Raw genomic sequence first — 19242 nt, 5'->3', positions numbered from 1 at the left:
GATTCCAAAAGAATCCCAATTCTGTATAGTTAAACTAAAGAGGGCCATACTGGAAGAATGTTAGGGCCAATAACTGATTCAGTAGAAGAGCTCCAGGATAGGAGCAGCCCCTAGGACACTGAGAAATGAACTTGAAAACTCGGTTCCCCCAGGACTCTCCCCCCACCACCACTTCTATTTCTAATCTTTGCTTTTCTTTTTCTGTGTTGACTTCATTCCTACCACCGATGGCTTCACTTGATAGTGGGGCAGCTTCAAGTTTACCTTGTTCCAGTTTAATAATCCCAGAGAAAGAGAAGGCTTCTTTCTCCCTTCTTCAATATATCTGAATCCCAAGAAAGGATTCTGGGCCACCTTGGATCATGTGTACGTTCTTCGGACCAGTGGTTCTGGCCAGGGAGGTGAGGTGCTGTAATTGGTTAGGCCTAGATTAAATGGACACTTATGGGTGGGAGTGGGAGGAGCACTGAGGTTGACAAGACCCATCAGTACACCACATAGAATGGTGGGGGATGGTAAGTAGGGGGCAGTCAGTTCTCAAAGGAAGGAAAGCTGCTATTATGAGAAGAAGGGAGAAAGAAAATACTGCACAGGTATTTACAGGGGTCTGCTAAGGCATGTATTTTCCATATTTTGGCACTTTCATCTACTTTGAGATTGTGAGCTCTTTAAAGGCAAAGACCTGGGAATCAAACAGCCTTGGATTGGAACCTTTTGGAGTCCTTTATAGCACAGAACTAGGACTGACATGCTCAGTAAGCAGTTTAATTTATTTCAGTTTCTGTTTGGAATACTTTTGTTTTGTTTTGTTTTTACACTCATTCTTATTGTGGTTTTAGGCAAACAACTCTTCCAGTTTTAGTTTTTAACTAAATTATTTAATTATTGCTTCTGTGTTTAGTTCAGGACCTTATCATTGGATAACAATTGTGGGTAACTTGGTTAAACTACATAAGTCAAAAACAAGTCTGAACAAAATTCTTAAAGTGTTCTAACCAGCAACTTGTTCCCCCATATTTTTAATAGATTGCGTTTTCATTGAAAATGAAATACCAAATCAAAGAATTGGTTAAAGATTCTGTGTTCCTTAGAAATGAATTGATTCAAAAGCAATTATTTTAACATGTGTTTATCATCATGACTACATAGCTTAAATATTTATTTTATTCAAGCATTTTTAAATCATCTAGATATTTTTTAAAAGCTTAAATCTTTTTATTTAGTCTACCTTGATTTAAGATTTTTTATCTTTTAATGCAAATGCCACATTGTTACATAAGAAAAATCTTTAATTCACTTATGTATTGACTTTTCATTTTCTCCTTAGGAACTGAGAGAGAGCTACAATACACAGCAGTTAGCCCTTGAACAACTTCATAAGATCAAATGTGACAAACTGAAGGAAATTGAAAGAAAAAGATCAGAGCTGATACAGAAAAAGAAACTAGAAGATGAGGCTGCAAGGTAATATAAATTCATTATAATATAGTGTTATTAGGATTCTAATTTTGTTGCCCATATCTTTAGTTTGACTATGAAAATACAAGGGGAATAAAGGGATTATCCTAGGTTGCTAATTAGATTCTAAGTAGAAGTTTAATCTTTCTTTTAGGGACTGAATTTGCAGTAACCAATTTTGTGTTCTATCAGTGAAAAATAAAGACTTTGGAGCCAAACCTGGATTGGAATTCTTAATCTTCCTCTTACTACCTGAGTGACCTTGGTTAGGCCACTTTACCTTTTGGTGCCTCATTTTTTCCCATTTGAGAAAGATATTAATGCTTACTTCCTTGGTAGCTGAAAATTAAATAAAATAATTTAGGTAAAGTGCGAAATGCAGTGTCTTTTATGTAGTCTGCACTCATTTCCCTCTCCTTATAGTAAATCTATTACTTTTTCCTGAAAATTCATAAAAACCGATTACTTAATTTAATAGTGGTAAGACTGAGTGTAGAATGCCATGTTGATCTAAGGCTCTTTGTACCACTGAGATATATAAACTGCCTCCGTTTATAGCAGGGAGAAGTAAGACAGTTATGCTGTGTGAAGCCTAGAACCATTCATTAGAGACTTCGCATGATTTTTTTTTGTCAGTAAGATCCTTTTTCTTATATATTCCTGTTTGTCTCCAGTTCTCTAGTGTCAGTCTCTAGTATAATCAGTTGGCACATATCAATGAGCCAACATTTCCTTTACCACACAAGAGCTGGATAGTTATCAGGGAGGCAAGAAAGACACATTGCCATAAAGCTTTATTTATAAAAGCTTCAAATTATCCACTTCCAACACATTTTTCACTGTGTGGTTTCTATTGGCTGCATGCAGACAGACTCTCGATTACACTGGCTCCTAGATTCCTCATAATTCTTGTAGTGGATTCAGGCAACTAAACAAAGAACTATAATACTGTCTACTCCAAGACCTTCTTTCTGTGGCTCCTTATCAGAGATGCTAGAATAGAGGCAGTGAAATTCAAATTAAGTAAGTTTTTATTTGCCTCTCGTGCCATTAAATATTGTACAAAGGAAATGATTTCTGTAGTGCCATATAAAATACCCAACTCACCAACTTTAGTAGGTCTTCATGAACCCCTCCATTTCTATTTTCTACTGAATACATGCACTTATCTCATTCATCTCTTTATCATTGCCCACAATTCCTTTCAGGCCAACAAACTGTATTAATAATGCACATTTTTATTTCACTCACCTCCTTCACATATTATTCTACTGTAGTAGAGAAATCAAACAGAAGCACATGTAAGATCTGATCAAGCACAGAACTGAGTCTTAGTATTATATCTTGATTTGCTTGGCCATTCGCCCGTGTGTATTCCTTTCTTGTCCTAAGCCATTGGTAATCGTCAGTTTTCTCATAGTAGATGTGTCCTCTCTGCCCTTTGTCCAGCTTCTAAGCCATTTTCTGGCTCTGGACCAGTTTCTCATCCACTAACTTTTGCTTAAGAAGCTTTACCAAAATCTAATTCTTTTTAAACAAATCAATTTCATTGACACATATTAATAAAGCATAAATACATCCCAAGTGTACAATCAATGGGCTTTGGTATAATTGCGTAGTTGTGCATTCATCATTTCTATCATTTCTAGAGCATTTTCATTATTCCTGTAATAATAATAAAAACAAAACATCGCCTCTCAATCTCTCTATGCTTCCCCTGCCACACATAGCTACTATTCTCTTTCCTTCTCTCTGGTATATTTGTATTTATAACCAAACTCTTAATTTTATATCCTCTTAACTCTCAGGTCCTTTTCTTTATCTCTTAAATATGTGGTAAGAACTCTGATAGTGGTGTCTTTAATGCTAAGGGAATTCAGTTGAGGGCTAGATTGAAACATCCTAGGCTTGGGAGGGTGTGAGGGAAAGTTACAAAGACGAGGTTACCTGGGAAAGGGCATATTAATTGAAATTAAGTAAGAGCTGCAAGAGAAGCATTCAAGGAAATGCCAGATTTCAATTAGAAAAAGCTCCTGGAGAAAGTCATCGTATGAAGCAGTAGAGGATGTAGGAGAGATTTGAAAGCATTGAGAGGCTAGTAATGGGGTAATGAACCAGAGGTCTGAAGTATGAATTAGTTTGGAGATAAGGAGAAGGGGTTGAAGATTAAGTGGGCCTAAAATTTTTGGAATTATTCAGAATTTCCAAGTTCCTCCAGGAATTACAGGAATATAGACAAGTAAGCCATAATTTTCCCCTTGGTGGGGCATAGTAGCTTCCAAATCTCAGGGTTGTATCCAGACTTAATTTGCATTGTCCCTGATAGTGCTGAGGCTTAAAGAAGTTGCTAAATTGAGCGGCACCTTCCACTCTGAGTAAAGTCATAAAAAATATGTGCAAGAAGAGTTATAATAAGCATTATTGCTAATACTAAAATAATTAAATCTGAACACAGATCATCATGACTAGCTAGAAACTAAACTGCAGCTGTGTCAGCTGTTATAGAAACATAAACAGAATCATGGACCTGTAGAGGAAAAATGTACCATTACCTAAACTAATGAAGAAGACATAATCTGTCCAGAGGCATTTCCTTCTCCCACTGCGATGACTGAATGACTGAATTTCCCAAAACAGAAACTAGACAGGATAGTGGGAACAAGAGCTAGAAGGCAATGCTTGTGAAAACTCTGGGGAGAAGGGAAGGAAATTTAGATACAATTTGTAGATTTATTTTTTGAATGGTTCCATTTCAACTATTTTTTTTCTTTTTCTTGAGTTTGGGTTGGTTGGCAGGCAAGAGGGAATCTGAGGCTGTGAGTAAATGTCAGTCATACTTCCAAGCCATGGCATATTGTCATCATTGATTTGTCTGAAACCCCTCTTTTGATTGACTTTCCTCTTCATCGCTCATCCCCACTGTTCCCTCCCTCGCCACTCCCCTTTTAAAACCCCTTTGCTAATTTTCCAGCCTGTAAGGAGCCACATCTCTTTTATTTCATATAAAATCTTGTTTTTAGGATATTATGTAAATTATTTTTCTTTTGTGTAAAGGAAAGCAAAGCAAGGAAAAGAGAACTTATGGAGAGAAAGTGTTAGAAAGGAGGAGGAAGAAAAACAAAAACGACTACAGGAAGAAAAGTTACAAGAAAAAATTCAAGAAGAGGAGCGGAAAACTGAGCAGAAACAATGTAAGAATACAGATAAAATAATAGACTTGCTTTTTCCAAGACAGAGAGAGCAACAAAAGTAACAAGGAAAAAAAAGAAGTTTCTGTTGAGAAGCAAAAAAAGATTAGAAGAAAATTAAAAGGAAAGATGTTGATCTCAGAATAAGAAAAAAACATTTTCTAAATTAAACTTGAATGAGAAGTGTGTAGGCTCCAGCATGGAGAAGGAAGATAGTGCTAACTGTGAACAGACCCTGATGTGGTTTTTATAATTGAAATAATTGAAATACGTAGTTTTCAACATTTTATTCAAGCAGTTTAACTAAACTGTTGAACTAACAGTAAAATTAAAAATCTTTGCACATTGACATTTTCTCAGAAGGTATGCTTGCTTTGTTTTCAACATAGCTCAGAATCCATTCTTAAAATATATTTAAAAAGTATTTGATCTATTTTGGATGCATAAACCTTTGAATCCATATTAATGATAACACTATCTAAAATTTTACAAGTAAAAGCATTTATTCTAAATGTGAACAAAGTTAAGATATTTTAATCTTATCAAGTCCAGTATGTTTATGAATTATTCTATTTTTCTTTTAGAACCATACAGAAAAACTGCAGCTCTTTTTTCGGTCAGCCTTATTTGTTGCTGGTCTTCTCATTTAAGACCTCCATTTCTGTATTTTTCGTCCCTGTTATATTCTGATCTCTACAGATCAAACCAGTGTCCTTTTTCTTAATCTCCTTCCACTTGTTATAACTCAGACTTTCCACTGCTCCTAAACCTTTCCTTAGATCTATGGGTTTAGTTCATCCTATGTACCACCTCTTTATTTTACTGCCTCCACCTTTACTACAGATGAACATCCTTGTTTGTCTTTACATTGGTTATATGACTATTCAAGAAATTTAAATCATAGCAAGCCTATATCAAATGAATTTTCGTTATGCTCAATTTTCTTTCAGATTGTAAGAGCTCTTTCTTGAGTCAAAGCTGAAATATTGTACGTGAAAGCAGCAAATAATGACAATTATTTTTTCTTTAGGTGGGACAGCTAATGCTTTGGTGAATTATAGAGCATTATACCCCTTTGAAGCAAGGAGCCATGATGAAATGAGTTTTAATTCTGGGGATATAATACAGGTAAGAAGCAAAATTGAATCTTTCTTCTCATGAATAAGCTGGATACATGTAATATATTATATTCCATAAAAGTAATATTAACTATAGTTTTCTATAGTGATTTACCTTTATAAAACATTTCTTAAATACTATCTCATTTGACCCTTACTACATTCTGCACAGCTGCATAGGACAATTATTATTACTACCATATTAGTAATAAGTAAATTCATATGCATACAGATTGCAACTGTCAGCATCCCAGAGGCAGAATAGGATGCAAGTATGTGTTCTATGATTTCCAAATCCATTGTTCTTTCTACTGTGCCATACTGCTTCATATCATAAAAGGTGATATTAATTTATCACTTTAATAAATTACCAATAAAATTTCTTTGTGCTGTTTGCTTTCTGGCAACTGTTAAAAGAATTGAAGTGGTTAAGTTCTGTAACCTAATTGGATACAGGCCACTGGTACCTCAGAATACGGATAAAGGAAAATGCAGGGAATACTGTTTGATAGAGCCAGGGTGATATAATGGAAAGAGTACAAGCTTTAAAAGGACACAAACTTGGTGTTTAATCTCTACCCCAGTTTTCTTTTTGGGAAATTACCCAGAGTACATAAGAAGTGTCTGTTTTTTATTTTCCCTGCACTGTTACCAGTTTGATGTGCATTTTCTTTATTTTATCAGTTAGGTAGCAAATGTTTAATGGTACTTGGGATAGGTCTTACCAGAACTGTCTGTTGAAAACCCAAGATAATCCCAACCACACACTCCTGTATCATTGATGCCCTGAGCTTAGGCGGAGGTCTTCTTATAGCCAGCCTTAATCCAGCCTGCCGTCTCTACTTTTCCTCCTTTGATTCTGGGTGTAATGATGTATCCAGGGAAGAGATGCAGTCTATCTCTAAGCATGTTTGAGACAAGAGCCAAGTTATAATTTTGGTTATATCTTTCATTCCTTCCTTCAACAGATATTTGTTAAGGACTGAATGTGTTAGGCTAGGAATATAATGGTAAACTAGATACAGGCTATGCTCTTAAAGAGTTTATGGTCTAATGAGAAAGACAGATGATCTGAAGCAAGAACAAACCTCTCCTATGGTCAGAGCAGCAGTGGCAGTCTGATGGAAGTGACAGCAAGTCCATAAAGTTTTAGCTAGGGTTTCTTAGTCCTTGTGTTGTGCTAAATCATTGACATACCAGATTCCTGATTTTGGACAAATTAGTTTATGATGTCATTAATTAGGAAAATCAGAAGAAGAAAATTTAAGTGAGAATTTCAAATTCAATTTTGGATGAATTTCAACAGCAGTTGGATATCTAGAAATACCTAAAGAACTCTCAAGGAAAGATCTGGGCTGAAGATGGTGATTTGAAATGTCTTGAATGTGTTGTGATGGTAATTGAAGAGATGAAAGTAATGGAGCTTGTAAAGTGAGTGAGAAGAGGATTAAGAGTGCAACCCCTGAGAAACATGGACTGTGAAGGAATTAGTAGCAGAAGATGAGCCTTAGAAGGAACGATGAGATAGAATTAAAAACTAGGAGAATAGCCAAGAGATGGTGTCAAGGAACTTTGAGGAGGGTGGTCTGTGTATGAAATTAAAAAAAGACTAAAAGATATTCATTAGATTAATGACAGCAGGTTTTTTTTTATTACAGAAGTTGTAGGTTTCTGTATAAATACAGAAAATACAGAGTTCCTATATACTACCCTATTACTAATACCTTGCTTTAGTGTGGTATATTTGTTACAATTCATGAAAGAACATTTTTATAATTGTTTATTTAACTATATTCCATTGTTTACAGTAAGATTCACTGTGTTATACAGTCCTATGTTTTTGTTTTTGTTTTAAAAATTATTTTAGTAACATATATGCAACCTGAATTTTCTGCCTTTTAACCACATTCACATATGTAATTCAGTGCTGTTGATTACATTCACAATGTTGTGCTACTATTAGCACCATCCATTACCAAAACTTTACAAACAACCCATATAGAAATACAGTACAGTTCAATCGTTAATTCCCAATTCCCTACCCTCAACCCAGCTCCTAATTGCCTATACTCCAGATTCTGACTCTGTGAGTTTGCTTATTCTAATTATGTCACATCAGTGAAGTGATATAGTATTTGTCCTTTTGTGTCTGTCTTATTTCACTGAACATGATGTCTTCCAGGTTCATCCATGTTGTCACATGAGTCAGAACTTCATTCCTTTTTATGACTGAATAACATTTCCTTGTGTGTGTATGTATGCATTTTGTTTATCCATTCATTGGTTAATGAACATTTGGGATGCTTTGTCTTTTATTTTTGTATTTTTCTTTTCTTTAAAGATTTATTTTTTATTTATTTCTCTCGCCTTCACTCCCCCCCCCAATTGTCTGCTCTTTGTGTCCGTTTGCTATATGTTCTTTGTCTGCTTATATTCTTATCAGCAGCACCAGGAATCTGTGTCTCTTTTTGTTGTGTCATCTTGTTGCGTCAGCTCTCCACATGTGAGGTGCCTCTCCTGAGCAGGCTGCACTTTTTTCGCACCAGGCAGCTTTCCTGGAAGGGTGCACTCCTTGTGCATGGGGCTCCCCTATGTGGGGGACACCCCTGCATGGCATTGCACTCCTTGCACGCATCAGCATTGCCTGTGAGCCAGCTCACCACATGGGTCAGGAGGCCCTGGGTTTGAACCCTGGACCTCCTATGTAGTAGGCGGCTCTACCAGTTGAGCCAAATCTGCTTCCCACTTCTGTGTTTTAGCAATGATAAATAATGCCGCTGTGAATATTGGTGTGTAGCAATCTTTCGAGTCCCTGCTTTCAGTTATTTTGTGTATATAACTAGGAATGGGATTGCCAGGTCATATTGTAATTCTATACTTAACTTTCCAAGGAACTGCCAAACCGTCTTTAACAGTGGCTACACCATTTTACATTCCCACCAACAATGAATGTGTGTTCTGTTCCTGCACATCCACTCCAACACTAATTTTTCATTTTCTTAATAGAAGACATTCTAATGGATGTGAAATGGTGTCTCATTGTGGTTTGATTTGCATTTCCCTAATGGCTAAGGATATTGAGCATATTTTCATGGGTTTCTTTAGAGAGAGATCTTTTTAAGTCTTTTGTCCATTTTTAAATTGGGTTGTCTTTATTGCTGAGTTGAAGGATTCCTTTATGTATTCTGGATATTAAACTCTTATTGGATATGGGGTTTCTAGATATTTTCTCCCATTGTGTAGATTGTCTTTTCAATTTCATGATATAGTCCTTTGTTGCACTAAAGTTTTAACTTTTATGACAGCAGGTTAGTGATGACCTTAAGAAGAGTAATATTGATGAGTGGTAAAGGAAGATTTCAGTGAACTGAGGAATAAGTGGTGAGGGAGGAAGAAGAGACAGTAATAAAACTCTTTGAAAGAGTTTGGCTTTGAAAGGTTCTGATGAGAGAGCATAGTAACAAATGTAGAATGTGGTTAGGGGAGGTGTTCTATACTGTTTTTTGCTTGTTTGTTTTTCTTTAACTTTGCTGTGACTTGAGCAAACTTAATGATAGAAAGGATCTACAGAGAGGGAAAGAATTCATGTGCTGGAAGAAGTAATTAATAAAGGAAGATTGTTTTTTCTAATTAAAATATAATCTACATATTAAGTGCACAACCTTAAGTATACAGCTCAAAAAATTTTTACATATATATACATCTGTGAAACTACCATTCTTCAATATACAGAAAATATCAGCACTCCAGAAGGTGCCTCATGCTTCCTTTTCAGACTTCTCTGTTTGACTGACAGATAGAGATAAGGGAGATTATTGAAAAGTCTGGAGAATTGGGATCTGGAGCACAGGAAGGGAGGCATAGTGGGAGAAGTAGGCACCTTTTCTTTGTGATTAGAGGGCTTGAGGAAAGGATGGATGGAATTATAAATTAATTTAACTGAGAAAGAAGATAGGGTCAGGTCTAAGGGCTTCTATATTCTTTGTGAGATAGGAGGCAAAGGAGCCAAGACCATTTATGGGGAAAGAACAGTCTTTTCATAAAAAGTGCTGGACTAATATGAAAAACAAATGTAAAAGCATTCATTAATAAACTTTTATATTAAGTATATGAAAAGATAATATTTTGCATATGTTGGGTTACATAAAAAGTACTAAAATTTAAAAAGTTGCTGGTACAAGTGAATAGCCACATGCAAGTGAATGAATTTAGATCCCTACCCTCACACGGTATACAAAAATTAACTCAAAATAGATAAAAAACCTAAATGTAAGTGGATAAAAACATAGGGGTAAATATTCATGACCTTGGATTTAGCAAATGATTGTTAGATATTGCACCAAAAGCATAGACAATAAAGCAACAAATAGATAAATTAGACATCATCAAAATTAAAAGTTTTTATATTTCAAAAGACAGTGTCAGGAAAGTGAGGGAAGTGGATGTGACTCAAGTGATTGGGCTCCTGTCTACCAATGAGAGGTCCAGGGTTCAATTCCTGGGGTATCCTGGTGAAGGCAAGCTGGCCCGCGTGGAGAGCTGGCCCACGTGGCAAGCTGGCCTGAGTAGAGTGCTAGCCCACGTGGAGTGTTGGCCCACGTGGCAAGCTGGCCTGAGTAGAGTGCTAGCCCACGTGGAGAGTTGGCCCACGTGGCAAGCCTGAGCAGAGAGCTAGTGCAGCAAGATGATGCAGCAAAAAGAGACACAGAAGAGAGACAGCAAGAGATGCAGCAGACCCAGGGAGCTGAGGTGGTGTAAGAAACTGAGCACCTCTCTCCCACTCCATAAGGTCCTAGGATCAGTTCCTGGTGCCGCCTAAAGAGAAGACAAGCAGACACAAGAATGTACAGCAAATGGACACAGAAAGCAGACAATGGGGGGGGGGGGCAGGGGAGAAATGGAAAAAAAGAAAGGGAAAAAGAAAGCGAAAACATAACCCACAGAATGGGAGAAAATGTTTGCAAATTGTATATCCGATAAGGGATTTGGTGGTAACAGAACTCAGGGAATTTAGGAAAAGGAGTGGATTGGGGTGCAAACAGTTGAAAGTACAGGCTTATCCTTCTGTGAAGAAGTCAGTTCTGAGAATATAGCTTTTAGACTCATTGCATAGGGAACTGATCAAACCGTGGGAGGGAGGGAGGGAGTCATAGAATGAGGCAACAGAGCCAGTGATAAAACTTATGGAATCCTCAGAGATAAGGGACTAAGAAGCAGAAGCTTCATGAGGAGGGTGGATGTCAGACTGTAGAAGAGAAATGTCCAGGAGAAAAAAAATGGAACTGATAAATTCTACCTGATATATTTCACTAAGTGGAAAATAGGGAAGATTTTATAGTTCTCTTGGATTCAAGAAGACTGTGATAGGAATAGGAAAAAAAAAAAAGCAAAAGATGAAAACAAAGTAATGATTAACTTTAGGAAAATAAAAAGTTGACAAGAAAGGATATGTAATCAGAACACTGCATGACTCAAATGTGAAATATTTATGTAGTTATAATAATGTTAACATTGAATATAATTTAATGAAAATTATTTTTAACAGTATTCATAGAATAAGAGGGTACAGTTAGAGATAAATCTTCATTTTCCCTAACTGAAAGCCAATAGATAATGTCTTAAATTCAAGAAAAAAATCAAGAGCAGTACAAATATGTTATTTCAAAATATTGAAATAATGCAGAAGAAACAATGAAGCAAGTTACTGTTAGGAGTTGAAACTGATCGATGAAGCCATGAGGTACGGTAAGGTTATTTCCCATCATAAGCCATGTCTAGTGTCTAGTACTGTTTGTCTTGGTAAACTGTTTTCATGTATTAACTTGGATAAAATTTTAAATTGAATTTTAAAACAATCTGTCAGTTGTGAGAAATAGTAATGTATTAATTTATAGAAAATGCTTTACCCTTTTAATCAGATAAGTTTAATTCTGAAAATGAGAATACTGTACAGTAACCTGTATCTTTTTCTATTGTAAATGTGTGAATTTCTAAGCACTGTTAACCTTCTTTCTGTTTTCATAGGTTGATGAAAAAACTATAGGAGAACCTGGTTGGCTTTACGGTAGTTTTCAAGGAAATTTTGGCTGGTTTCCATGTAACTATGTAGAAAAAATGCCATCAAGTGAAAAGTCTTTGTCTCCTAAGAAGGCCTTACTTCCTCCTACAGTATCTTTATCTGCTACCTCAACGTCTTCTGAGTAAGTTTTTAGCTAACAGTGGTTTACATAGCTCTGCAAATGCATAAATACTTAATACGTATTTGTGTCAACCTGCTACTTAATCGTATTGTAATCTAGACTGGACTCTCTAAGAATACCTATTATTCCAAATTTAGCTTTGGAATTTAGTAAATAAAAAGGTAGATCATTATTTTGTTCATGAATTCCTTTTTCCCCATTAACTGTGTTTAAATACCATGTGTATTGCACATATGTGGATAAATTGGTAGGTGCTTTTTTAGATACTAAAGAATTAAGTGTACTTATATCAAAGTGTTATATTTACAGACCACTTTCTTCAAATCAACCAGCCTCAGTGACTGATTATCAAAATGTATCTTTTTCAAACCTAACTGTTAATTCATCATGGCAGAAAAAATCAGCTTTTACTCGTACTGTGTCCCCTGGATCTGTATCACCTATTCACGGACAGGTATGTTGTCCTTAATTTTCATTTGCTTTATTATTTCAATTTGCTCCAACTACACATGCAATAGAATGAAGATCTTGTACCAAAGCATCATTCACTCATTTAACCAGAGTTTGTAGCATTCAGTCCCTTATCCTCCACATGTGATGTGATGTTGAAGAAATTATTACTTAGAGATTTTCAACCACAATTCATTTCTGTAATATTATGTTGTTAGCACTTAAGGTATCTAAGCCTTAAATATCATTTTTACAAATCTGATAATTTTGTTCTTGGTTTGCAGTTATTGTAAGAAGATAAGAAATAAGGGCTTGAGTGTTTTTTTGTTGTTTTTTCTTAAATAAGTCATTTGTCTGGAAACTTTGGAATTTTGTTGTAAATATTTAGCCTCTGATGTAGATGTAACCATTTAAGTATTGTTATTAGAGATAGGTGATATTATCAAAATAAAATCCTACAGATTTCACCTTCAATCAAAAAATGTTTATTGAGTGCTCGTATATGTTCCAAATATTTTATTATGTAGTAGAAATTTAAGGAAAAATAAGTAAACAGTTCTTGCCATTAAGAAGTTCATAATCTAGTGAAGAGACAGACATGTATAACCATAAAGTGTGAGAAGTGTTATAATAAAGATATGTGCAAAGTCCAAAGAGTGTACAGGGAGGATTTCATCAAACAAATAAGAAAGGTTATTTCAGTGAAAGAACAATTTTACTGAGAGTAAAATTGAGGCATGTTAAGAAGGTGTGAGCAGGAAAAAGAATTATTTATGGTGTGGCTAGAGTACAGGATTCATGAAAAAAAGGTTTAAGAAGTATAGTTTTAAAGAGTGGTCGAGGTTTTTTTGTGAAGCCTTTAATACCATGCTGAAAGCAACTTGGCAGAGGGAGAAGCCCCTGAAGGTTCTTAAGAGAAGAGTTGAGGTGTATATGTTAGAAAGATTCCTCTAGCAGTAGTGTAGAGGCCAGATTGATGGAAAGGAGAAAAAGATGAAGTCTGGGGAGGGGAGGATATTATAGTAACTAAGAAATGATTGTGTGAACCAGGGCCACAATAATGAGAATATAAAGAAGAGGAGATGGATTTAAGAAAGTATTAGGAATTGACATAAAATAGGTAATCCTTTGAATGTGGAGAGAGAAGAAGTCGAAGTTCAAGATAACTCTTCAGAGTCTTTAGCTCAAGCAACTGAAAGGATGGTGATATCACGTTTTGGAAAGGAAATGCGGGAAGAATTGATTTTGTTGGTTCCAAAAATAGGTACATTTTAGACAAGCTTAGTTTGAGGTATCTGTATTAGGGACAGCTGGTGGAAAGACCCAGTAGGCAGTTTGATTTACAAGTTGGGAGCTCAAGAGATTGCTTCACTGAAGATAAAGATTTGAGAAATCATAAGCATAAGCAAGTTTATTAGGGAGATTGTGTGGAACAGGAAGGACAAAAAGGAGTCAAAATTCACAAGAGAGTGAGTTTCAGGTACAGCAAGGCTCTCAGTGATGTCAACAGTGTTAAGATATCAGGGAAAGAATAGGGTTTGGAAAAAAGCTTTTGGGTTTGGCCATTATAATTTTATCAGTGGCCTTGTCTAGAAGAGATTCAGTAGGATATTAGATGCAGAACTTAAATTAGAATGGGCTGAGGAGTAAAACTGGAAAGCAGGTTTAAGACAACTCTTTTTTAAAGGAGTTTAAATATAGAAGAAAGTAGAGAAGTGCAGGAAGATTTAAGATTTGAGTTTTAACTTTTAGAAAATATTTTTAGAAAATGTGAGGATATAATTAATTTAAGATTTAAAACATAAGTGAAGAGGTTAATGTTATCAAGAGAACAAAATCCTTTGAAAGGGGTGGGAAGAAAGGAATGAGAATACATAGGAGTTAAGAGACAGAAAGCAGGAAAAGTGGAGGGAGGCCAAGCATAATACCCGCATCTCCACTTCTGGCAGATTAAACAAAATTGCCTGCAGTTAGGAGACTTTGGAAGCTGGAGGAGAGAAGGTTTGCAGTAACTCTTTTTTCATTTGTTTCATGATACATACTTGTTGGATTTATGAAAACGTTTCTTGGGTACCCACTGTTTGCCTGCCCAAGTTGATTGGTAGGTGTTCATTCTTTCTTTGACTTTACCAAAAGGTCTCTCAGAAGGTGGTCTGCCATATGTAATTTTAAGAAGGTTAGTAGATAAAGATTGTCTTAAGTTTCCATTGGTAATAAGTCATAACCACTTCAAACTGATTTGCTGTTTGACCAATAAGTTTGTTATATACTAGGAAAGAGAAATCATGCTTACCATTGTCTTTTAAAAATTTTTTTTTGGTTTTGTATTCACAGGGGCAAGTTGTAGAAAACCTAAAAGCACAGGCCCTTTGCTCCTGGACAGCAAAGAAAGATAACCACTTGAACTTCTCAAAACATGATATCATTACTGTCTTGGAGCAGCAAGAAAATTGGTGGTTTGGGGAAGTACACGGAGGAAGAGGATGGTTTCCAAAATCTTACGTTAAGATCATCCCTGGGAGTGAAGTCAAGCGAGAAGAGTAAGCATCTTGGTGTCTTTATATGAGGTTTGGATATTAGTGTGTTTACACTTATGAGTCAGCTGTGGTATAGCTGGCCATACAGTAAAGTTTATGCTTGAGTTTGAATACCAGAAAGGAAGTTCCTATGGTGAAAAAGCAGACTTCATATATTTGTACTAGTTTTGGAATACCTTTTATCCTCATTATTTCAGATTCTTAAAGTTTCCAATGTATATGAAGTGTGTACTTCTCAAATCATGTTAGCACAGTGGATGAGAAGAGCTGTAAATGAACAACCAAATGAGTTAACTCGCAAATGAACAAAGAGAAACTGGATAGGTTAAGGTTTCTGGCCTTTATTTCCCAGTCTGTCAGAGAGTCAGGCTGTCAAATATCTTTAATACAAGGAAATAATTACTATAAATAGCTTTGAGTAACTCTTGTGTTTTATGTGGAAGATGATCTTATAGAGAAGCAGTCTGATTTAATGAAAAGGGAAAACAAGAGGCTTGAGTTCTGGTTCTTCTATTTTTGTCAGGCTGCATGGAATAACATTCTTGGTCTTCAGTTTCCTAAAAGACTGAATCAAAAGATTAAACTAATAATCTTTAAGAATCCTTTCAGTGCTGAATTTCTGTGTAATTAAAATTTTAGTTCAAATGCAGAAACTTACTTTTCAGACTGAGGATTGAGGAAGTGGGTAATAATAACAGCAACAATAGAGAGCTTATGTTGATTTGTATTTCAACACTGTGCTGGACCCTTAATAGGAATTACTTTATTTAATCCCCGTAATACTTTATGGAGAAGAAAACTTAAGCACAAAGATAATGCTTTAAAGGGCATTTCTTCTAGTTGTCATACAGTTGTTGAATCTTTTCTAACAGATGAGGCATGTAACTTGAAAACTTATGGTAATGGAGAATTCAGCACTAAACAAGGGTAGGCCATTCATTTGCAGCCATGAGTTATAGTAAGGCTCCATTTTTTGTTTACATGAAAACTGCCTCCCTATCTGTGTATAATTTATTCACAGATCCTGGGAACTCTAGTGCAACCCACAGTTACGTAGTTCTTAAACACACCAGGCAGTCTTCCTTGGTTTTGAAAACAGTTTCCTGGGTTTAAAGTGGAAATTAATGCCATACCTTTTCTGAGATATAAAAATAACCACTTTTGTTAGTTATCATTATATTCCTTTTTTAACGTATTATGCTCTAAACAAATAATAAAATTCGCATACTGCCCTTGTTTTTCCCTTAGCCAAATCAAGCCCTGTATGTGCTTTTACAAAAATTGCCTGCCCATTTACCTGTGTGCTAGTGTCTATGAACTCTCTTTAAAATATTTTAAGTTTCTTTAGAAAAGCAAAATATCTCACATTTGAAAAATTACTTATAAATCGTGTTGAAATTTCTTTAATCTTATTTAGAAATTTAGAAGTTTGTAGTTAGGTACTTTTTAATCCAGCAGGGTTTTGTATCTTGAGAAATATTTTTAATCTGTGTACTGAGATGATATTTAGATTAATTTTGGAAAGCCCTAAAAGAATGTATTGCTAAAACCTGCTATATTCATCAAATTGCCTTTCTTGGTTTTTGCTTGTTTGTATGCTTTTTTGTTTTATTGTTGTTTTTTACTTGTTTGACAGACCAGAAGCTGTGTATGCAGCTGTAAACAAGAAACCTACCTCTGCAGCTTCTACAGTTGGAGAAGGTAAGCTTTTGGCAATTTGGAAACTAGATGGAAGTTAATTTAGCTACTAATTATCTGACTTCACACAGTTATTCTCCCTTTTCCTGTGTCTTCAGCATTAAAGTGAGGTTAGTAAAACCTTCCTCTGTCAATTTCATGTGACTATTGAGGATATATGAAAAAAATATGGCTGAAAGTACTTTACACTGCTAGAAAGTCAGTGCTTATAAAAATTCAGCATAGAATGACTCAGTAAAAAAAAATCATAAAAACTGTTGTGATGAGATAGCACAAAGATTTTTATATTCCTCTTATATCTAGATTATAGTTATTTAGGACATTAGTTTATAAATTGCATTTTAATTACAGTGTGCCATATAGATCCTTATGTAAAATTTGAAATCATGGTACATTTTATCATAAATATTACAAATATGGTTTTTCTGTATTCCTTTACATTGTTTGATTAATAAATTATTTTTGTTTTGTTAATGTGCTGAATAATGAAAGTTACTGTTGTATTTGTAGGCCAAAGGGGTGCTAATGCAAAATACCAGAGATCTGTTGGCATTTATAAAGGGTGTTTATTTGGGGTAGAAGGTTACAGTTACAGTCCATAAAGCATAAGTTACTTCCTTCACCAAAGTCTTTTGCCACATATTGGAGCAAGATGGTTGCCGACGTCTTCAAGAGTTCAGCCCTCCTCTTCCTCTTAAGGCTCCATGGTCCCAGCTTCTTCTAATCTCAGCTGTAGACTGGGATAAGTCTTGTCTCTCTCCTGGAGCTCGTTCCTCTCCAGGCTCAGCTGCTCTCTTCTTTCCACAAGATCAGCTGTAGACTATCAGGCTCTCACTTCCTGGGGCCTCTGCCATGTCTATGGAGCCGTCTCTATTCCTACTGAGGAATAGAAGAACACTGTTCTTCTCCTGTGTGTTTACTTCCTGGGGTTCCAGCATCAAAACTCCAACTCTCCTCTGCCGTGTCATTTTCTCTGTGAGTACTCAACGTCCTACTGATTTGGCCCAGTCAAAGCCCTGATTATAATGTAATCAAGTAAAAGTGAAACCTCTGAAGTTAATACAATCTAATATGCCTAGAGGAACAGACCAGTTTACAAACAAAATCCAATATCTATTTTTGGAATTCAAAAACAATGTCAAACTGCTACAACTGTCATTTAAAACAATATTTGTATTTCATAATTACATAGGTTTATAAATGAAATGTATATGACCATTTTAAAATTACAGTTGAATAGTTGAAGTATACTTTATGTTATCCTCAAAAAAGCCATTTAATGGTAAATTAAGCAGTTTATTCAATGTCTATATGTTGAAGATTCTTTGATAGAGACTGAAAGATACAATGAATAAAACAGCCTCTAAAATGCTCACAGTAGAATAGGGAGGACAGGCATACAATTGTCATAAATTCTATAATGAATGAACCAAAACAACTTTGAGCGGTACTTATGACTCCAAAGAAGTAGCAATATTAGATCATTGGAGTAGGATTTTGCAGAGTGACCAAGAAAGGGAACGCTCTTCTGGACGGAAGGAATGGAATGAGCCATGGCAATGGCTGTAAAAGTTTAGGGAACTGCAAGAAATGAGCTAAGACACTGGAACCATAGGTTTACTGTGGAGTGAGTGGTGGGAAGTGAGCCTAGGAAAGTAGTGAGGAGCTTGTGGGAAAGGACCTTGCTTATTCCAACACTCCTAAACTGTGCAGTCACTTTTAGTTTTGTTAAGTCAGCTAAATTGAATAACACCAAGAATATGAATAGTAAATAGTCTGTAGATGGTTTATGGAATACAGATCAAATTTCATGTTGACAAATATAAATAAAACTAGAAAAAAAAGGACTTCTAAAACCCAATCACTGTTTACTAAGCAGTAGTCATCACAAGAACAAAAATAATAAACAATGTAAAAATATGGACAATGCCCTTAAGATAATTCATTAGCAAATTCTCTCTAATCATCTAAGGGCCAAACACTATGTTAGGCACTGGGCCATGAGAAGGAACTTGGCCTCTTGCTCTGATGTCTGTTGGATAGTGGACATTTCTGTGACTGTGTATGTAAAGAATTAAAGAAAAGAGAATGTAGCAGATTAAAATATATTTCACAGGAAGCATATGCAGCTCAGGCAACTGAGCCTACCACATGCAAGGTCTGTGGTTCAATTCCCGGTGCCTCCTAAAGAATACGGTGAGCTGGTGTGATAGGAAGGCATGGCAAGCTGACAGAAAGATGACACAAAGAGAGACACAAGAAGAAAAACATAAAGAGAGATGCAACAAAACAGGGAACAGAGGTTCCCAGTACTTCCTAAAGAAAAGGAACAAGACAGCGAGCTAACGCAACAGGCAGGCACAACAAGATGATGCAACAAGAGACACAAGGAGAAAAAACAATGAGAGACACAACAAAGCAGGGAACAGAGGTGGCTCAAATGATTAAGGTTCCTCCTTCCCACATCAGAGGTCCTGGGTTCAGTTTTCAGTACCTCCTAAAGACACAGCACACAGCAAAGTGCAAACAATGAGGGGGTAGGGAGAAATTAATTACTCAATTAATTAAATCTTTAAAAATAAATATATTTTGC

At 35.7% G+C, this 19242-nt stretch overlaps 1 protein-coding gene across 4 annotated transcripts in view; it reads left to right on the top strand.

Annotated features, from left to right (window-relative positions):
• ITSN2 (intersectin 2) overlaps nt 1-19242 on the top strand; it is a 164855-nt gene that overhangs the window by 91307 nt on the left and 54306 nt on the right. For all 4 annotated transcript variants that reach the window (XM_058287691.1, XM_012530381.3, XM_058287690.1 and 1 more), the window contains exons 17-23: nt 1328-1464; nt 4513-4649; nt 5677-5774; nt 11789-11964; nt 12274-12418; nt 14749-14954; nt 16588-16652. In XM_058287691.1, the coding sequence (XP_058143674.1) occupies nt 1328-1464; nt 4513-4649; nt 5677-5774; nt 11789-11964; nt 12274-12418; nt 14749-14954; nt 16588-16652 (964 nt within the window). The remainder of the gene's footprint in view (nt 1-1327; nt 1465-4512; nt 4650-5676; nt 5775-11788; nt 11965-12273; nt 12419-14748; nt 14955-16587; nt 16653-19242) is intronic.

The sequence above is a fragment of the Dasypus novemcinctus genome, chromosome 25, assembly GCF_030445035.2.
Source record: "Dasypus novemcinctus isolate mDasNov1 chromosome 25, mDasNov1.1.hap2, whole genome shotgun sequence".
In the NCBI taxonomy this organism is placed as follows: Eukaryota; Metazoa; Chordata; class Mammalia; order Cingulata; family Dasypodidae; genus Dasypus; species Dasypus novemcinctus.
The sequence above is the reverse complement of the archived record's forward strand: the minus strand, read 5'-3'. Positions and strand labels throughout refer to the sequence as shown.